Genomic DNA, 21,337 nt, shown 5'->3' with positions numbered 1-21,337 from the left:
ACTGCATTGCCTAACAAAACAGTACTATCTGAAGAACTTTATCTAAGGAGGACTGATGAAATGCAGCGAACTAACTTTTCAGACCGCTGTGAAAGTCAAAGTAAAGTTCCGTATACATTGGCAGAAAGCCTACATTCAAAATTATGTCTTTCTTCACTTAATTCATCACCACCCGAGCATTCTTTTGTTTCGGCTTCCCTCATTATTTGAGGCAGCATACCCATCAACTCTTCTTCCATGTGTGGAACTTCATGCTTGTTTTCATTATTTTAAAACTACTCTTTCCTTCAATAACCTTGTGACGTCCAACCTTATCTTTTTCAATCTTGCATGTATCCTAACACCAGGAAAGCGTGCGTGTGTGTTTTCCCCCCTGTGTGATATTTGCCGTAATGAAAAACAGTTGAGAGGTATGACTGGCAAGACTCCAGGTTTATTATAATTGCATCTACAAATGTAAGGATCCACTAAAACGAAGCATAATAATTGGCATCTCTTAAGCTATCATAGAAAATAACAACTAACCAGCATCTTTCTTCGTGATAAACCAGTTAATATAGGCCATTTCCTGTTTCACACTTGGTGCTTAAAAAACAACAGATCTCTACTGTTCAAATCTGCAAGGTCTTTCAACATATGTCCTAGAGCCAAATTCCTGTGCAGTGTAAACTACAGATGACTATATGAATGTCCCGAGATGGTATTTGTTTTTTTAAAAAAAGAATTACTTCCTCCTCTAGCAAACATACGCTTTCCCCCTTCACTCTTGCTTTGTTTGGTTCAAATACAAATAAAAAAATAGGATAAAGTTTGATGTATGCTACAACTGAGCAATAATCTTTATTTAGGAAGATACCCAATGCTATAACTGTTGCTGATACAGAATGGGGAAAAGCAAAAATAAAATAGTAAAGCATGGAGCATTTAATTCCAGCACAAATCTGCAATCCAAAAAAACCCTTGCACTGACCAAAAAAATGAGTTTTACATGCTTTCTATCCAAGACCTAGCCTCAGATCCTAAGCACACTGCACTATCAAATTGGGTCATTTTGGAACTTCTTGCCCCAGATTAGGTTAATATGGAAAGGTTTTATTCAACCTTTTCACATGTTGGACTTCAGAGGTGTGGGACACCCTCACTTTTAATCCTACTTCCTTATATAATTCCAGGCTCTACTATCTACTATTATTTCTAAAGCAGGACTCCATTGCCTGCATGACTCTTATTAAAACAACATGCCGCTTACAGAATCACAACTCTTGGAACACTTGAAAGATTCAGGCATAGACTGGCTACATAGCCCCCAGATTAGCATAATCTTGAAAGATCCAGTGGTGCATGGCATAGCAACTAGAGTCCTAAAACCTTATCAATATCTAGCTGTAGCAAGTACAGTGGTGCCCCGCAAGACGAACGCCTCGCAAGACAAAAAAACCCGCTAGACGAAAGGGTTTTCCATTTTGGAGGCGCTTCGTAAAACGAATTCCCCTATGGGGTTGCTTCGCAAGACGAAAAAATCTTGCATCCCCCCGTGGTTTTTTCCCGCTTTTTCCGCCCTTTTCTTAAGCCACTAAGCCGCTTATCAGCTGTTCCGCTGATAAGCCGCTTAACAGCTGATCGCTGGAAGCCGCTTGACAGCTGTAGCGCTAATGCGCTAAGCTGTCAATGGGCTTGCTTCGCTAGACGAAAAAACTGCTAGACGAAGAGAATCGTGGAACGGATTCTTTTCGTCTTGCGAGGCACCACTGTACCCAGAAAGGCAGGGTCACTGTGATATATTTGCTACTGGGTGGTGCTGATGTCTAAAGTAAACCACTGAGCCTCTTGGGCTTGCCGATCAGAAGATTGGCAGTTCGAATCCCCGCAACAGAGTTGCTCTGTCCCAGCTCCTGCCAAACTAGCAGTTCGAAATCACACCAGTGCAAGTAGATAAATAGGTACTGCTGTAGTGGAAAGGTAAATGGCATTTCTGTGTGCTCTGGTTTCCGTCACAGTGTTCCGTTGAGCCAGAAGCAGTTTAGTCATGCTGGCCACATGACCCAAAAAGCTGTCTGTGGACAAACACTGGCTCCCTAGGCCTGAAAGTGAGATGAGCACCGCAACCCCATAGTCGCCTTTGACTGGACTCTCAGTGGCTTAAAAGCTGATCCACTTGCCCCTTCAAGTCAGTGTCTGCTAGCATTAAGAGAAATTCTTTGAAGGTGGCACACCGCTGGTTTTTAACCATGGTCCAACTAGCTCATACAGTAAGATTTGGCTCTGCCTTATGCTGGCGGGGTTGTAAGGTACAAGGAACATATTGGTGTTTGCGATAAGGGAGTAACATATGTATACAAGTTCTCGAAGCGGGTTGTAATGGAGACTGGTATTATTGTTGGCAAACAAGTCACCTAGGATGCTAAGTTGCGTATCTTATCCATCTCAATGGAGGAAATGCTGACCTTATTGTCAGAGCTGGAGTCAGATGCAGGTCAGCAAGAGAGGAAGCAAATCTCTGATGTCAGTGAAGTTAACTCTTTATTCAAGGAAACGAAATACAACTCAGCCTAGTGGTCTCAGCAACCCTTCCCAGTATGACTTGCCCCTATGGAGCAGTTTGTCTGTGTTAAGTTGTGGGTGAACATATCAGATGACATAGCGATTCTTCAAACAGCTCTTGTTTATTCAGAGGCCAGGACAGAACTGAACTGGAGGGTTCAGTCAGCCTACTTATACAGAGCTCCAGTACCACGTAACTGTAGCAACTTTCTAAAACCATCCAATCGCTGAATGTCACTTTCGACCCCATATTTGCATAACTATCTACAGTATCCCCCTGCTGGCCCAGGGTGAGAACTTCAGTACATAACAGTCTGCACCAGAACCAAGCTACCATCAGTTGCATGTCTCAGAGCTTGGTTAAAGTCTGGCATCCCTTCTCTGCTGCTGTTTCTCTGATGCCCATTATACCAACCTCCCTCGCCCCAACTTCCAGTTTTACTCCAGTTAGGAAAATTAGTTTCAAAAGGGGGGGAAATGCATTCAAGATAGTTCTGATGCTTTAAACATTGAACCTGGACCCGGGAGCTATGTACAACACTGACCACAGAAAAAAACAAGCAAGGAAACCCAACCAACACCAACTCCACCAAATTCCCCCCCCCCCCCAAGTATCAGCTCTGTGAGACTCGTGAGATCAAGCATACATCTTTTTTTTAAAAAAAGTATAACTTTACTTTCCTTGTCTAAGAAATAAAGCAGTGCCAAGTCCTCTTTGAAAATATATTACAAAGATGTTCATCTTAGCATAAGTTGAAGAGGTCAGGTTTACTGAAGCCTTTTGTTAACATGTTGGCAGCAAACTACTGCACCTGAGACATCTGAATAGAGTTTCAGTCATGTAAAAAAAAGAGAGAGATGTAAATGGTACTGTATTACTACCATTTCTTTTCAGCTACAGCACACTCTTCTTTAAATTATACTTGTTTTAACAGAACTTACTTTAAACAACGTCCTGCATTCCATAATGCGACAACTATGTACAACCTAGTAAATTACTTCAGACACCTAATCTTGCTTACTTTTGTTTTTGAAACTGGCCTAAAAAGCCTATGTCTCAATATGCAGCATCAAAGACCTTCACTAATTTGTAAAAACAGCCAACTGGTTTGTCCTCTGGTCCTCAAGTGACGCAATTCAATCTCCCACACCAGAAGCTACATTAACAAATGGAAATGCCTTCTGATCTTGCAGCAAGATCTTTGGATTCAAGCCCACATAGCCATATCAGAATGCATTTCTGGGAAAATAAAATAAAAAATTAGAAGGAAATTCATTATGCCCAGCATTGAGAAAGCGGGTAAGATGTTTTTAATTCCTCTCTACTAGAATTCAAGGTCTTACAATGACATTGATTGGCGTTAGATTCAAGTTCCATGCCAAAGGACTTCCCTTCATCTCCTGTCCCTACCCACCCCACTCTGCCCCAAATCTGTTTGAGTGTCCACTAACCCCTGGAGCAGATTCTGAGGGTGTGTGGAGGGCTGCAGGGGAGAGCTCCCTTGTGCAAGTAGACAGAAGTCTGGTGAGCAAGCAGAACAGCAGCATTAGATACAACCCTTATTCTTCACTTTCATGAACAAATACACGAAATTCTTTGCTACAGTATGCGGTCATGGCCAGTTTCTTAAGCTTTAAAAGAGATTTATACGTATATTTACTAACATTTCATACACACACACACGTTTGTGTGTGTGTGTGTGTGTGTGTGTATACATATATATACATATATATACATATATATGAAATGTTAGTAAAAGTTATGTTTGTATGCAGTCTGCAAGCAAGTAAGCAAAACGGAAAACAGTGCTGTGTTTATCAGGAAACCACAAAGAACTTCATATTAAAAATAATTCTGAGGCTTTTCTTTGCAGAATGATCAACTTTATCTATCGTGTATTAACAAGTGTCTACAACCTACGAGAATGTATCATGAAAGAGATACATATCAGATTATGAATTGTTCAAAGTTCTCTATGTGTCTTTAATTCAAGTTTAAATTGTAAACAAGCATCTAACCGCTGGCAAGGTGGCAGAAAATACATTCAAATCGGCAAAGGACTACTGGGACTATTAGTACTAAGGATGCAAAACAAAGCAAACACTGTAATTATTTTCTGCACTGATGCAATCCATTTTTCCTGCCCTCTAAGCCTACTTAATGCAAAAAATTGATATGGACTTGGAATGCAATTGGTCCTTCAACAAGGTACTAATAAAATATGGAAGCTGAAGTAGCAAATTTAGCAGGTCATGTTGAGCTAATTTTTATTTTGAAGATATTCAAAGTTGCAGATACCACCAATCTTACTATAGCCGATTCTGACATTGCACTGAAGTGTTGCATATGCTGGAGCTGTGTGTGTTCCTGAGTAGACTGTATTAACATAATTTACAGGATTTCTATAGATCACTTGTAACAAAAAGTTCTCAGGGCAGTTCACAACATAAAACAAGTTAAAAATGCAGCATCAAGAGGAATAAAAGAAAACAATGCAACATCCTAAGGTCCTAAAAACTGGTAATAAGCCAATAAAGGTAAAAATAAATGTAAAAGGCCTAGGAAAATAATGCCCTATGAAAATGTCTTTTAAACAGGAGCCACCTGGCACACCTCACCTGATGCGTGTACAGACAGCAACTGATTTGCATGGGAATAACGTCCTGAGGCACCACGTGCTTATGTGAAATTGTCTATAATCGGAACACCCATTGCAAAAGTCTGCAAACACCCCGTTCTGCCCCCACCCCATTCTGCCCCATTTTGTGACATTTTTTAGTCACTTCCAGGTCACACACATATCGGATGTGCCTAAAATGGTCTCTGCCTGTATCTGAAGATTTCAAGGTCCAGGTAAGTATATGTGCCAGGCGGCAGTTTTTCAGCTACCATCTTAAGCCATACAAAGGGCATTTATAGTTTTCACTTTATCGAAGTGCATTTCACAAAAACTTTAGCCTTCTTAGGGAAGAACACATTTTCACACATGCTCTCTCAGTAGCCAAAGGCCAATCGTGCTCTATTCATATACTCACAGCACATATTCAATTATAGTTGTTAATGTATACAAACTCACAAAAACATGCACTAGAGTATAGCCTACTGTGTAGAGCACATTTTACTAAACACACACACCTCTAACTCGACAAAAGAGAAAAACAATTTTATGATATCCTATTTTTCTCACAAGTATTTAGTCTTCTATCTACAAGTCATTTTTGGCAGCTGCAAATGCCTCATTTTCTAAAAAAACCACCTATGAAATATTTCAGTGAAAACTAAATGTGAAGACATGTTAAGGATAGCAGTGATCATCATCAATAAGCCGTGAAATGAGAAACTTAATGTACATATTGCTTAAGTGGGATGAAGGGACAGGGAGAAAATGAGAAATTCTCTGTCCTAATTAACATTCTAACTCAAAATCCATTCTTATTTTTAAGCCACACACACACAAAAAACATTTAAAAAACCCTATTTGAGTTCATTGCCTCTCCTTTGCTAACCTTTCAAGAAATTAACTAGAGCATACAAATGATGCCTTTCTGATCCAAACTGAGTTGTATCAGATATTGAAAATATGAAGGAAGGGAAAGATTTTTAAAAATGTTCTGCAGTCAGTCAGTCTAACTATTGACCCAGAAATCTGGGATAGCTAATTAAAATTAACCTGGAGCATACAGGCACTGAGCTATGACTTTTCCTGCTGTATTGCCAGATCATTACTGTGACATGTGAATTGTAAGATGAATGCCTGCCACTGTTCAGCTGATTGAAAGAGGACTCAAAATGCCCCAGCTTTGCTCTCTGTTACAGGCAGATGAAGGAAAGGATGCTTAATCGCTTTTAATATTGCCCTTAGATGCAGAATTCAGCCTGTCTGGCACCATTCTTTGTAATTGCTGGGTCTATGCTAGTGTCTGGTCTCAGGACTTTCATTTTTCTTAAGAAATGTCAGAGCTTGTGCAGTCATTTTGGCAGATGGACGGCATCATTAACTGTGCTCTAATTATTTCATGGTAGAACAAATAATTTAACTAAAAGTAAAAATAAACCAGCATGCATTACATTTTAAGTCTGCTCAGACATTTAACCCCATATATATATAATATATATAAAATGTAAAACCTATGTTGTTTGCATTATAAACTTCAACTGCAGAACAAAAACAGAATGCTCCTAAAACAGTATTACATGTTTTTCTTCCGCTTTTACTGCTTGCAGAACACTGTAGACACCAACAAAGCACAATCATTTTTATTTATTTCCTCTTTTGCTTAAAAATTTCAAATATAAATTGCAAAGGTGAATTACCGTATTTTTTGCTGTATAAGACTCACTTTTTCCCTCCTAAAAAGTAAGGGGAAATGTGTGTGGGTCTTATGGAGCGAATGCAGGCTGCGCAGCTATCCCAGAAGCCAGAACAGCAAGAGGGATTGCTGCTTTCACTGTGCAGCGATCCCTCTCGCTGTTCTGGCTTCTGAGATTCAGAATATTTTTTTTTTCTTGTTTTCCTCCTCCAAAAACTAGGTGCGTCTTGTGGTCTGGTGCGTCTTATAGAGCGAAAAATATGGTAATTGGTCTATTATTCAAAACAGAAAAACATGATGCCTGGGATTGATTGGAATTATAATCCAAAATACCTGCAGGATACCAGGTTGGAAAGACTGACCTATCCCTTTAAGCCAATGATGGGGAAACTGTGGCTCTCTAGATGTGGTTGGTCTACAAGCCTCCTCAGCCATAGTCAGCAGGGCCAACGATCAGGAATGATAGGAGAGCAGTTCAGAAACATCTTGAGGACCACAGGTTCTCTATCCCTGCCTTAAGCAAACACACACAAATTACAGGACACTTACGGAACAAAATGGAATAGGATGTGAAAGGCAACAATAACAGAGCTTTTCATAAAATTCAATCATGTTTTGTTTTAAAGTCTGATGACCAACCTGCTGACCTGTAGTTCTTGACATCCCTTATCCTTTGGACTGTAAATACAGTAAAATGTACATATCTAACATCCTTAACTGACTGTCTCACATGACTCTGTTATGACAGTGGTGGGTCTAATTAGTACTGCAAGGCAATTTTTGGAAAGTAGTGGGGCTGTGTGTATTACGCTATAGGATGACCAGCGTATAATCAAAATAAGCAACTTAATAATGAACCATGTTTCACATGATCTCTTACTAGTACTCTTAAAAGCAAACATATATGGGGAGAGAGAACCATAAAAAACAATAAGAAAACAATTTCTCATTCTCCATCCTCTTCCAGTATCTCAAAATTATGATGAAGTATAATTTGCTATGAGGGACGCAGATGGCGCTGTGGTCTAAACCACAGAGCCTAGGGCTTGCCAATCAGAAGGTCGGCGGTTCGAATCCCCGCAATGGGGTGAGCTCCTGTTGTTCGGTCCCAGATCCTGCCCACCTAGCAGTTTGAAAGCACGTCAAAGTGCAAGTAGATAAATATGTACCGCTGCAGTGGGAAGGTAAACAGCGTTTCTGTGCGCTGCTCTGGTTCGCCAGAAGCGGCTTAGTCATGCTGGCCACATAACCCAGAAACTGTCTGTGGACAAACGCCAGCTCCCTCAGCCTATAGAGCGAGATGAGCGCACAACCCGAGTCGTCCACGACTGGACCTAATGGTCAGGGGTACCTTTACCTTTATAATTTGCTACAGCAGCCTCTATTTTCCCAGTTTAAAACTAACAGCATTTATGTATGTATGTATTTATTTATTTAGAAAAGCACAATGTGTGGCTAATTCAGACACACGATGGGCAAGAAGCAACTAAAGGAAGAACACATCATCTTACAACCTAGACTAAGAATGCATCCTGTCTCCTGAGCAGCATTTGTCTCTTCATATTTGCCATATCAGCTATAGCCTAAGCCAAGGGGATTAAGCTACAGACTTTCAGAATGAAGGAATAGCAATGAAGGAATAGCAGTCTTAGCTCCTGTACAGCATGGAAAATATTTAAATATTTTGGGGTGGCTTAACCACCAGCCAGGATTTCTTTCTTAGCTTGCAACTAGATAACAGGTACCCATTTTAACAGCCTTCACTTGCTTGCTTGCTTTTCACACTTTCAGAGCTGCATCCAAGGAAATGCATTATTATGAAAGTTATCATATATATTTCACACTTATGCAAAGTTACGGAGAAACAAGTTTTTTGGGGGGAGGAGGGAGAATCTGTAAAAAGACTACGATCAAGCCATCTAACCAGAAGATTTTAGAACTGACACTGATGTATATATAGCTCTTTCCATTTCATATTCAGTTTTTGCCACCTGGGGGGCAAATAAATTAACACTGAAATACATCTCCAAACATCACAGTTGTAATACTGTACAGTCTACTGACAGCATCCTATGGGGGGCAAAAACAAGTGCCAGGCAATTAAAAGTACAAAAGACAAGCAGATGACAAGAATTAAACTCATTAATTTCACACATAAAGCTCCAGTGAATGAAGTGTGAAAAAGCTTTTGACTTCTTGCCAATAAGAACATCAATTCCTCATTTTTTCTTCTCTACAGAATTGCAGTTTCCAATCTCAGCAGGACTGGCATGGTATTTATCAGGGTGTATTTTACCAGGGAGAAAAACTTGTACTTCAAGCCCTGGGGGAAACAAATTATTTCTAGTTTAAGGCACAGTTATATTTCATAATCATCTACTGTGTGATGAAACAACTGCCTCCTTACAGAGAAAACTGTATCAGATGACAGACAGTTGGACTTAATTTTTCACATTTTAATTATCTACTGTATCCAGAAAATTCAAAAATAGTTGTCATTGTCAAACAAGGCACATTCTATGGGTAATATCTGGACATTATTCAGTATTTAATATTGGATGCCCAGACATATGCTTAGTTTTAAATAAAAATAAACAGCAAAATGTATTTATTTGCAAGTAGTTTGAAAAGAAAACTAAAAGGAATAAAAAGATAGTAGAAAATTAAACGCCAAGACAAATATCAGAAGTCCTGGGGTGAATTAACTGGCAGCAGTGTTCAATAGGGCTTACTCCCATGAATATAGGCTTGATAGGATTATAGTCAACAAGTCCTGGAAATAATAGTATAAAAAGGAAGACTGCTAAATCTAAACCCAACTGCTATGCAGCAAGCAGGGCTAAAAAAAGTCAGGGAATTGGATGGCTGGAGAGGACAGCTATTCATGGCAAAAACTATCCAAGTTCTTTCTATCACTTCCTCGAGTCTAGAAAGAGTACAGTGAACCAAAGTCATGACGGAGGCCAGCATATCATGAGTTGAATGAGTTGAAATCACATCATCATCATCCACCCAAGGACATGCAAAATGACAAAACAGGGATGGATAGACAGCAATGCTCTTGCTAGTTTTAGTGCTTCTCTGCTGCATTAAAAATATATGCACTGACCATTCTTCCTAAGCTACTTGTCAAAAAGCTATAGAACAGTGCAGTCACTTTAGAAGGTTTTCTCAATCTGCACTGTTGTAGCTACTGCATTGCTGCATCTACAGCAATGAGGCTGGGGGGGGGGGAATTGGGTTCTTTTGAGCCTAACTGCCACACCGATGGGGTAGAAAGGGGGCACAGCACATGGAGAGAGTTACTCTTCCCTAGTTGCAACACATACAAACACAAACAGTACTGGTGATGTTTTCACACACAGAGAGATTTCAAAAATCCTCATCTTGCCACTGAAAAACTATGAAAAATGGTCATGTTCAGCAAATATGTCCATTCCTGAACTCCACTGCTGTATCCCAAGTCAGCAATATTCAAAGGGGAAAAACTGAACACATTTCAAGAGCTGTCAATTTAATATGAAACCTATCTATCAACTCCTCTTAATGTATTGTATTTATTCTCCTTTGGGTGTCTTTTTTTTTTTAAAAAAAAGATATATATACATGTAGCGATGCCGCAACTTAAGAATCATAAATAGTCATACCTTGGGTTAAAGATGCTTCAAGTTGCGCATATTTGGGTTGCGCACCATGCCAAACCCAGAAGTTACTTCCAGGTTTTGGCATTTGCACATGCGCAGAAACACTGAATTGTGACCCACACATGCGCAGACGCAGCACTGCAGGTTGCAAATGTGCCTCCTGCATAGATCACATTAGCAACCCGAGCGTCCACTGCATTGAAGCATCTCTTTATTAGCTGCAGCCAGCAACATTCTTGCAAGGATCTTAGCCAGGCATAGGCAAACTCTGGCCCTCCAGATGTTTTGGAACTACAATTCCCATCATCCCTAGCTAACAGGACCAGTGATGATAGGAATTGTAGTCTCAAAACATCTAGAGGGCCGGAGTTTGCCTATGCCTGATCTTAGCTAACCATCTCTTAACAATATCTGAGACAACCCTTCCTGAATCCCAAAATGGTTTTAGACCTTCTAGGCGACAGTGGATATGATTTTCACAGCCCGACAGCTTCAAGAAAAATGCAGAGAGCAAAACCAGCCCTTGCATATGGCATTTACTGACCTGACTAAGGCCTTCGACACTGTAAATCGTAATGCCCTGTGGACTGTTCTTCTGAAAATTGTCTGCCCAGATAAATTTGTGAACATCCTTTGGCTCCTCCATGATAATACGACAGCAGCAATCACAGATAACAATTGGCTCTCAAAGTGAACCGTTCACAGTGGGATCAGGTGTAAAACACGGTTGCCTTATTGCCCCAACTCTATTCATTATTTTCATTGCCATGATTCTACACTTTGTCAAAGGGAAACTCCCCTCCGGAGTAGAAATCATATATCGAACAGATGGAAAGCTCTTTAATCTGAGCAGGGTAAAAGCTTGGCCTATCGCTCAACATCCCAGAAACCAAAGTGCTGCACCAACAAGCACAAAATAACCCCTCTGAGGTGCCACATATCCAACTCAATGGTGTAACGTTGGAAAATGTCAGTCACTTCTCCTACCTGGACAGTTATCTTTCCACAAGGGCAGACATTGATACTTTATACTTTATTGTCACTTGTACAACATATACAGTGAGATTACACAAGCATCCCGCACTCAGCTCTCTTAGTCTTAATTCCCCTTATTTACAGACGCACACCCACCAAACCCAAAAGTCAGTTGCCCTTTGTTATCTTTTCATTCAGCAGCCTAACAGCCCATGGATAGAAGCTGTTCTTTACCCTGTTAGTGCAACTAATCATGCTTCTATATCTTCTGCCCGAGGGCAGGAGATCAAGAAAGTGCCAGCCAGGGTGTGAATCACCCCTGAGAATTTTCCTCACTCTCCTGAGGCAACATTCTTCCACAATGTCATCCAGTGGATTCACAGGACAGCCCATAATATCTTGTGCTGTATTCACCACCCTCTGTAGGCACTTCCTATCAGCTGATGTCAAACCAGCATACCACACCGTGATGCAGTATGAAAGGACACTTTCTACTGTGGAAGGAGATCATCAAATGTTGATTGACATCGTTCTTTCACAATACTCTGAGGAGATGGAGTCTCTGTTGGGCTTTCTTAACCACCTGGATTGTATTGATTTTCCAAGTAAAGTCTTCACTGAAATAAACTCCTAGGAATTTAAAGGAAGAGACTCTCTCCACACAGCCCTCCCCGATGTACAGCAGGGCTAGTTCTCTCTTCCTCCGAAAGTCCAACACCATCTCCTTTGTCTTGCTGATATTAAGGTGCAAGTTGTTCCCTAGTCACCATGTAGATATTTTTTGGATCTCCCCTCTATACGCTGATTTGTTTCCACCTGTTATTAAACCCATTATAGTGGTATCATAATGATGCCAAAATCCAGCGTCACCTGAGCTCTGGGAGTGCAGCTTTCTTCTGATTGAAGTGCAGAGTGTTTAAGGATGGGGACCAAAATGCTTGTTTACAAAGCTATTGTACTACCAACCTTACTGTATTCTTGTGAAACATGGATCACTTATAAACTCCAACTCCTTGAAAGATTCCATCAACGATGTCTCCGAAAAGTTTTACACATCACTTGGGAAGACAGTCAAACTAATGCCAGTGTACTGAAAGAAGCAAAGATCACTAGTATCGAAGCAATGATTCTTCAACAACAACTTCGTTGGACTGGTCATGTTGTGCAGATGTCTGATTATCATCTTCCAAAGCAACTACTCTATTCCAAACTTTAAAATGGTAAGTGCAATGCTGGTGGTCAACAAAAGAGGTTCAAAGACTCTCTCAAGGCAAATAATAAAAAATGTAGTATAAACACCGACAACTGGGAAACACTGGCCTGCGAGTGCTCCAAATGGAGAACAGCCTTTACCAAAGGTGTCATGGGTTTTGAAGATACTCGAACTCAAGACGAAAGGGAGAAACATGCTAAGAGGAAGGTACACTTGGCAAACCCTCGTCATGATCAGCTCCCACCCGGAAACCTACGCCCCCACTGTGGAAGGACGTGTAGATCCAGAATTGGCCTCCACAGTCACTTACAGACTCAGTTTTAAAACCGTGTTCATGGAAGACAATATTACTCGGCTATGAGTGATCGCCAAAGAAGAAGAAGAAGAATTAATCTTACCTCTAGAATCCTGTCATTCATTTGCATACCATCTGCTTGGTCAGCAGGCCCATTTTCCACAATTCTGGACACATAAATTCCTTCCTGGTTGCCCTAGAGATGAACATACACATTTTAAAAGGCATGTTTTTTATAAAACATTAAAAAAAACCTAAGGGGACAATTCTGTGGAAAGTTCTGACATCTTTGGTTCTACTGGCTTTAAGACCCCAAAATAGGGTGTTCTGGAGCAAGAGCAGGAAGCGGGGATTTAAGTTGGATCCTAATTCTGTTCAGCTCAGTCATGTGACATGGTAAAAAGGGTAGTGTAAATCAAACTCTTTTTTGTAGCCTTGCTTTCCCTCTGACCTGCTTGGGCCAGCTCAGCTGGCAGCCTAGATATTGAATGGGGGTTGCATCTGGTGCAACTCTACACCAGTTAATGCTAGATTCTTGACTACAGGATTGCTCCCTAAATCCTGCAAATATCCAGATGAGATATACCAGTTTTTTTCAAACATAACCACACAGAAGAGCTGTGAATCAAGCTGACAGCCCTTGCCAAATTTTACGTGGTTGTGCAAGGGAATCCATTTCAGAGTCAACGTTCAGATCTTAGTTTAGCTATTTGAAGCAAGCCACACTTTACAACAGACATTGACCAGTAAGAATCTTTAAGAGGAAACAGCTTTAAAATAAAAGGCATTGTTTTTCTTGAGGGGTGTCACTTGTCAAAATGTCTCTGCTTGTATTACCCTTGAAAATAAATATTAGTTGAACATTTAGGGACATACAGTTGTTTTTATTCAAATGAAACTGGAATCACTAAACCTCTGAGGATGAGGCCAGATACAATTCAATATCCTTATCTGTATACATTTCTGAGTGCTGCTTTTGTATTGCTTTAATTTGTCACCAGACCGCCGCATGGTCACATAAATGTTTCACACATAGGTCTGGCCATGCATTATTCTGCAGTCAAGAGAATAATGGCAGAAGGGCACTTGCTTAAGTATATAAGCCATGCTCAAGGATGGTTTTGACCATCACTGAGAGATTTAAGTCCTACACACACCCAAATAGAAAAATGCAACAGTAGGATATGGAAGCACAGTGCACTTTGAGAGGGAGGGGAAACAGACAAACCATGGACCTGTGGCTTCCTAATCTCTGGGAGAGTGATAGACTTGTGGCAATTATACTTTACAGGGTTGTGCGGAGGTTGCCCTGGGTCATTTGACCCTTTTTAACGGTTCTCTTTTCTCCTAGAAAAACCACACAATGCTTGCTTTTAAAGTTTAAAAATAACATATGACTTTTACTTACTGTTACTTGCTCTTGTGAGATTGAATATACAAGAGAGGCAGGTGTTACTTATGTTACTGGAACATATTTCCATGAATTTGTATCTGAGACTGACTGATATTTACAGATTGGCTGTGAGGCAGGTAGCAGCAGAACACAACACACTTGCTGCTCTCACAGTCAGTTAAAAACACATGAGCAGTTGATAACTGAAGTAACTGGGGGGAGGGGAATTGCCTCAGTATGCATATGACATCACAAGATTCTACACTACAGCACAACTGAAAAAAACCTACCTCACTGCATGGATGACATCATAAGATTATATGCTACAGGATTAACCCTTTGCAGAGTAGTTTGGATGCACCATAACTACAAGACTGAACATCCAAATATGGGTCCAGCAGTTCGATCTACTGTCATTCCAATCCATTAGGTAAAGGTAAAGGACTCCTGGACGGTTAAGTCCAATCAGGCCTTAACTTTTCACTTTCAGGCCAAGGGAGTCAGCATTTGTCCACAGACAGCATTCCAGGTCATGTGGCCAGCATGACTAAACCGCTTCTGGCACAACAGAACACCGTGACGGAAACCAAAGCTCACGTAAACGCCATTTACCTTTCTGCCGCAGCGGTACCTATTTATCTACTTGCACTGGCGTGCCTTCAAATTGCTAGGTTGGCAGAAGCTGGGACCGAACAATGGGAGCTCACCCTGTCGCACAGATTTGAAACACCAACCTTCTGATCGGCAAGTCCAAGAAGCTCAGTGGTTTAGACCACAGAACCTCCCGCATCCCTTTTAGTCCATTACACCCTTCCCAACATTCTTTTAACTTGCCACCATGCATAATACGCACAATTCTCATTTAAAATTTACAGTGTGCCTAGCAATTTATTCTCTCATACACACACACACACACACACACACACACACACAAATGGCACTGCATCAACCTTTCTGTTTACCTGGTTAGCTTGTCCTCCAACAATATTAAATCCCAGGGTATTGTTTTCTCTGTGTAGCATGATGGTTAAGATCTTAGACTCTCTTTCCTAGAAAGAAAGACCAAAAAAAAAAAAAAAAAAGACTACTTATAAAACCTACTTAACAATATCCTACTGCGGCTTTATAAATCAAACCATTTAAAACCTCGCTTGAGATCTCCAGGAGATCCTATTTTGAGAAGTGAGTCTTTCAAATTTATTCCACATGATGGATATTCTGTAGGTCAAACGGTTTATGTGTACCGGCTCAATCTCTCCCGCGTGGTTTTTCTACGTGCCAATATCTGGAACTTTGGCAACAGCCTGGAGACAAAACACCACAGTGTCCAATCTCCATGGTGAAACTACATTTACATGACACAAAACATCTCATTGCAAGGAGCGGTTGAAAAAACAGACCTCATACAGAACAACATTTTGAAGTCAGTTGTGTTCAGTACTAGGATAGTCAGAGAAAAAGTACTTCTGAATGAAATACAGGTACTATACTAATGAGATAAGTGATTAGTAAGTAATTCAGTGCAATTGTTTTGTCATTATCACTTAAGACATCGGCTCCATATTCATTAGCAGTCAAATAAGTATGAATGGTTTTAAGCGCAGAGAACTATTACAAGGTTCAGAATTTTTATGGCTGTTACATGATGCTATTTTAAACATGGTGAGAGATGGGGAAAATCTCTTTTAAATACATGGTTCTAGATTCAAGTAGGTAGCCGTGTTGGTCTGATGCAGTAGAAATATATTTTTAAAAAATTGTCCAGTAGCTCCTTAGAGACCAACTAAGTTAGTTCTTGGTATGTGCTTTTGTGTGCATGCACACTTCTTCAGATACAATTTTTAATTATATATATATATATTTCTACTGTGTCAGACCAACACGGCTACCTACCTGAATCTAGAACCATGGAAGGCACCATACTGAGCCACATGAAATGGAAGTCCATCAACCGGGATCTGAAGAAGTGTGCATGCACATGAAAGCTGATACCAAGAACAAACTTAGTTGGTCTCTAAGGTGCTACTGGACAACTTTTTTTATTTTAAATACATGATTATGCCAGTTTAGTAGTTCAGTACCAACATAACTTCTGTTCACTCAGTTTCAACAATCTTTGGGCTGTTGTATGGCACACAGCACAGTACTATATATATGTGAGGCTCTTATAAACAAATTTAAACTGATGTTCAATACAGATGATTATAATAACCACAACACACATTTGTACAGTGGTGTTTTCATTGCATACTTTCTTTACTTGGTTTATCTGTTTTAATTTACGTTGCACCTCAGGAGCCCCTTTATGGCAAAGAATGCACATAAGAAGTACTAAAATAAAAACAATTTTATTTTAGAAAGAACAACACAGAACACTGTGTTATTGATTGAATGAGTAGTTTCTCTGAGGATCATAGTTTCCAGGAACACAAGAATCGGCCTTTTCTGTGATGGCTCCCCATTTGTGGAATGCTCTCTGTATTCCTCTTCTTCTAGGCCTTTGGCTAATTAAATCATCTATGGCTTTTTAAACCTGGGGAATATTGTTTCTGTTTGTTACTATGGCTCTGAGTCTGTGTGTGTGTGTGTGTGTGTGTGTGTACACACACGCACCCTGTGACCCTCAGATGAAGGGTGGTATAGAAATCTAATTAATAAATACATATTTCAGTAATTATATATTGTAAAGAAGCTGCCGTGACAGTTGTGTTATTAAGTCAAAGAATTACAACATCTAACAACCCTATGGTATCATAAAGGTCAATGAATAATGCTAGTTATGAAGAGAGCAAAGCAGTTTAAATCATGCCTGCTGGTTGTTGCATTCCAAAAGTAAGAAGCATGGCACAAAACTCCGAGTGGAGCTTAAATCACCAGTCAGCAGCAAATAACATTTTCAGGAGTCCCTAAGGACCCTCCAAACTTGAAGATAAATAAAGAATGAAGACACGAGAAATTAAATCAAGGGCTGTCATGCACAACAAGCCTGTGTAAAGTCGTCTTAATCCGCTTGTTTATTTAATCAAAAGCAAATTATTCGGTGCAGAAATCATGCTCTCAGGCTTAACAAAAAGGGCGATGATATCCAATCTGTGCCTCCGGAGAAGATTTTGAGAGGAGGGGCAGCATGGAGGCCTGTAGAGGCAAAGGAGAATCATTTTAGAATGACATCTTCCTCTTTCCACTGATAGATGGCTTCCATCAGAGGAGGAGATCACCTTTAGATTGTACAACTAAAGTAATAGAGAACCTGGAACCAAGGCACATTGAACTGTGTAATATGGAAAGTATCAGACTATTAGAAGTGCAACAATAAACTGCTGTTTGTTGACCCAAAAGCCACCTGTCATTCTCCAGCTTTTAAATAGCATACACAGCAACAGTTTAGCAGAGTGGCTGGGACAACACAGCCAGATGGGTGGGGTATAAATAAAACATCATTATCATTATTATTAGCAACTCTGGGTAGTATTCAACAAAGTTTTACTCAGGGCAGACACACTGAAATTGATAAATATGATCAAGTTACTAAATAACATCCAAAGAAACCAAACTAATTATTATCCCAATGAAAACAATTAGTATCCCAATGAAAACAGCAAGTGACAGCAGAGTTCCATGAATCTGATTCTATTCCCTGCGCCTTTGCTTGTGCAGGAAAACGCTGTTGCATAGCTGCACAGTTGAGATCTGTCTATTACAGAATCAAGAACTCAGCAGAAATCAAAACGAAATGTCCTTCATTTCACAAGTCCCACAACAACAACTCAGCTTAAGAGGTACCACTGCCACTGGTTGTACCTCCTGGAAACAAGGTTCACGGCATACAATCAGGCTAAGAAGATCCTCTGGGGGGGAGGGGGAGGGCCGGCACAGGCATTGCCTTTGTTCAGAGTCTCTGATCTGCATATAAGATGTGTTCCAAGCCAGAAGTACTCCTCTTAGCTTTTTCCAAAACAGCATCCCTAGTTTCAAGATGCTAGCAGTCCATGCTTTTTGTGATGGTACTGACACCTCTATTTTTGCTGCCCATGCCTATTATAGACTAGCACCCATGTCGCTTTTATCAAGATATGGGATCCAGCACATCATCATCATTATTATTTTACCAAAAAAGCACTGCTGAGACCCAAACTGAACCACCAATTTATGGGACAAAGATTAGCAATGCTGCGAAAAAGCAACACAAGGAAAGCAATTCACCCATAGTTTCAAAGAAAAAGGTTTGATTTCAAAAAAACAAGACTACAGCACCCAGCATCTGTTGCAATACCAGCTCCAAACGAATAAGAAAGAGTGCATCTCTGATTATTTTCAGGATGGGTTCCTCTAACACTCAGCAAAGTAATCAAAGTCAGTTTCTTCCACGATTCTTATACTGTCCTGAGTTGTGGGCATTTTCAACACTCACCTTCCGAAATTATATCAAGACTCCAGCCTTCCAACAAGTGACATTTTATGAACCGGGCACATCCCTGACACTGAGATTAGAGAAAGAACATTGTCATAAACTCAGATGCACCACTTTGCAAACCTCGGGCACTGATAGCAAGTTCTGGAGCCAAGTCCTTGCAAGCCCCAGTTCAGGATTAAACCCTACAGCAACAAGGCTTAGGCCTGTTGGGTTGCAAGCTCTCCTCTTTATGAATGCTGCACCTGCTGGCCTTCAGGTGACGGGGACAGAGTAAAAACCTCAAACCAGATCTCCCTTATAAAACAAATTAAGCACCACCAGTTATTGAGGAGCAAGCTGAGAAGGGGCTGACAAGAGTTACTTCACCAAGGTGAGCTGCTGACGAACTAGGCAGACCTGCAGGTCGCCTCATAGAATTGCAGAGTTGGAAGGGACCACAAGGATCATCTAGTCCAACCCCCTCTAATGCAGGTTGCCCAACATTGGGCTTGAATCCATCACCCTGAGACATAGGAGCCAACTCCAATAAGTTGATGGGCACTGACCTTCAAATGGCGTGGGTGAACCCCATCATGTGATCAATAAGGCAGGGGACCCCATATTTTATTCAACTTGGCAACCTTGCCCCAAGATCACGAGTCAGGCTCTACCAAGTGAGCCATCTTCTTCCTCAAAGAGCTTTAGTGGATCAGACAAAAATAGCTATCCATCTTCCCACAACAGCCACCTTGGCAGCCCAGCCAGCTATTTCCGAGAAGCCCAAACACAAGGTGGGCAGGAAGGCGACAGTCCTACCCTGCCATTGCCCCCTATCCTGGTTCCTAGCTTTCAGAGATATGTTGTTGTTGTTTATAGTCGTTTAGTCGTGTCCGACTCTTCGTGACCCCATGGACCAGAGCACGGCAGGCACTCCTGTCTTCCACTGCCTCCCGCAGCTTTTTCAGACTCATGCTGGTAGCTTCGAGAACACTGTCCAACCATCTCATCCTCTGCCGTCCCCTTCTCCTTGTGCCCTCCATCTTTCCCAACATCAGGGTCTTTTCCAGGGAGTCTTCTCTTCTGATGAGGTGGCCAAAGTATTGGAGCCTCAGCTTCACAATCTGTCCTTCCAGTGAGCACTCAGGGCTGATTTCTTTAAGGATGGATAGGTTTGATCTTCTTGCAGTCCATGGGACTCTCAAGAGTCTCCTCCAGCACCATAATTCAAAAGCATCAAGTCTTCGGCGATCAGCTTTCAGAGATACACTGCCTCTGAATACGGCCACAGCCAAGACCAATCCTCCCCCGACCCGTCTCACCTGCGAACCTCCTCGCGTCAGCAAAACTGATTCAGCCGCTGAGTGTCGACTCCACCTGGCGCTTGGCAGAAGTCACAGCGCCCACGACCATCCACTACAGCCTCCCCCAACCTGGCGCCCTCGGGGGGCTGCAACCTCCACCATCCCAGCGCGCCATTCATGGTCGGAGCTGGTGGGACCTGCCTGAGAGGAAGAAAGGAAGGAAAGTCTACCCCTGAAGGGCCCTTTGCTCCGCCAGGAGCGCACAGCCTAACCCTCCCCTTAAAAAGCAGCGCCCCTGCTCACCTCGGGGCCGGGGTGGCTGCCGCTGAGGTGACGGACGTACTGGCTGAACTTCTGCCTGTACCGGAGCGCCGCCAGCTGCACGTCGCTCTGCAGCGCCGCCAGCTGCACGTCGCTCTGCAGCGCCGCCAGCTGGCCGAGCAGCGCCGACTCGCTCTCGCGCCACTGCTGCTGCAGCCCGGCGCCGCGCAAAACGCTGCTACTGCTGCCCCTGTCGCCGGAGCCAAAACCTTCCTTCTCGTCGTCGTCGTCCTCTTGCTGCTGCTCTTGAGGTCCTCCGCCGCCGCCGCCTTCGCGCATGTGCAGCGCCTCGCGACGGCGGCACCTGCCCGGCGCGTCGGCGCAGCCCTCGACGTGCGCCGCCAGCTGGTGGAGCGGCACGCGCCGTGGGCAGCCGCGCGCCCGGTAGTCGCACTGGGCGGGCAGGCGCAGCACGAGGCTCCTCAGCGGCGCCACCCGGTGCAGCTCCTGGCGGGAGATGGGCCGGCAGCGCAAGGGGCACAGCCGGCGCCGCGCCGCCCAGGGCAGCAGGCAGCCGGCGCAGAAGACGTGGCCGCACGGCGTCGACAGCGGCTCCTCCAGCACCAGGCCGCACAGCCGGCACTGCAGCGCCGGGTCCGCGTCCAGACCCATGGCGGGAAACCCGGCGGCGGCGCCTCCTTCCCTCAGGGCCGGTCTCTCGCTGCTGCTGCTGCTGCGGGGTGAAGGCGCAGGAGCCGAGCGGAGAGGCGCTGGCGGGCGAAGCGGAGCGAGGAAGGGAGAGAGGTCGCCGGTCGGAGTTTTGGTTTGAAGTTTGCAGCTGCTCGCCAGAGCTTCGGAGGCGGCCGTATTCTGCCGAATAGGCGCTCCCTCGCAATGGCTCTGCTCTTTCTCCCCTGTCATCACCTCCACCCTTCCGTTGCTGCTGCCGCTGGGGAGGAGGGGGAGGAGGAGGCTGGCTCGCCCCGCTTTCGAGAGATGACAGACCAGCC

At 42.6% G+C, this 21,337-nt stretch overlaps 1 protein-coding gene across 2 annotated transcripts in view; it reads right to left on the bottom strand.

Moving 5' to 3' along the window:
- The window catches only part of PDZRN4 (PDZ domain containing ring finger 4), a gene marked incomplete at its 5' end in the record, with an annotated part of 217,214 nt that extends 196,215 nt beyond the window's left edge, over positions 1-20,999 (bottom strand). The window contains 3 exons of one of the 2 annotated variants that reach the window (XM_081928955.1): positions 13,083-13,175; positions 15,335-15,421; positions 20,370-20,999. In XM_081928955.1, the coding sequence (XP_081785081.1) occupies positions 13,083-13,175; positions 15,335-15,421; positions 20,370-20,999 (810 nt within the window). Of the gene's footprint in view, positions 1-13,082; positions 13,176-14,387; positions 14,583-15,334; positions 15,422-20,369 lie in introns of those variants that run through there. The other variant, XM_081928957.1, reaches the window with a different exon arrangement.
- Between the last annotated feature and the right edge of the window lie 338 nt (positions 21,000-21,337).

This window comes from Podarcis melisellensis (genome assembly GCF_964234715.1).
Source record: "Podarcis melisellensis genome assembly, chromosome: 10".
Classification (NCBI taxonomy): Eukaryota; Metazoa; Chordata; class Lepidosauria; order Squamata; family Lacertidae; genus Podarcis; species Podarcis melisellensis.
The sequence above is the reverse complement of the archived record's forward strand: the minus strand, read 5'-3'. Positions and strand labels throughout refer to the sequence as shown.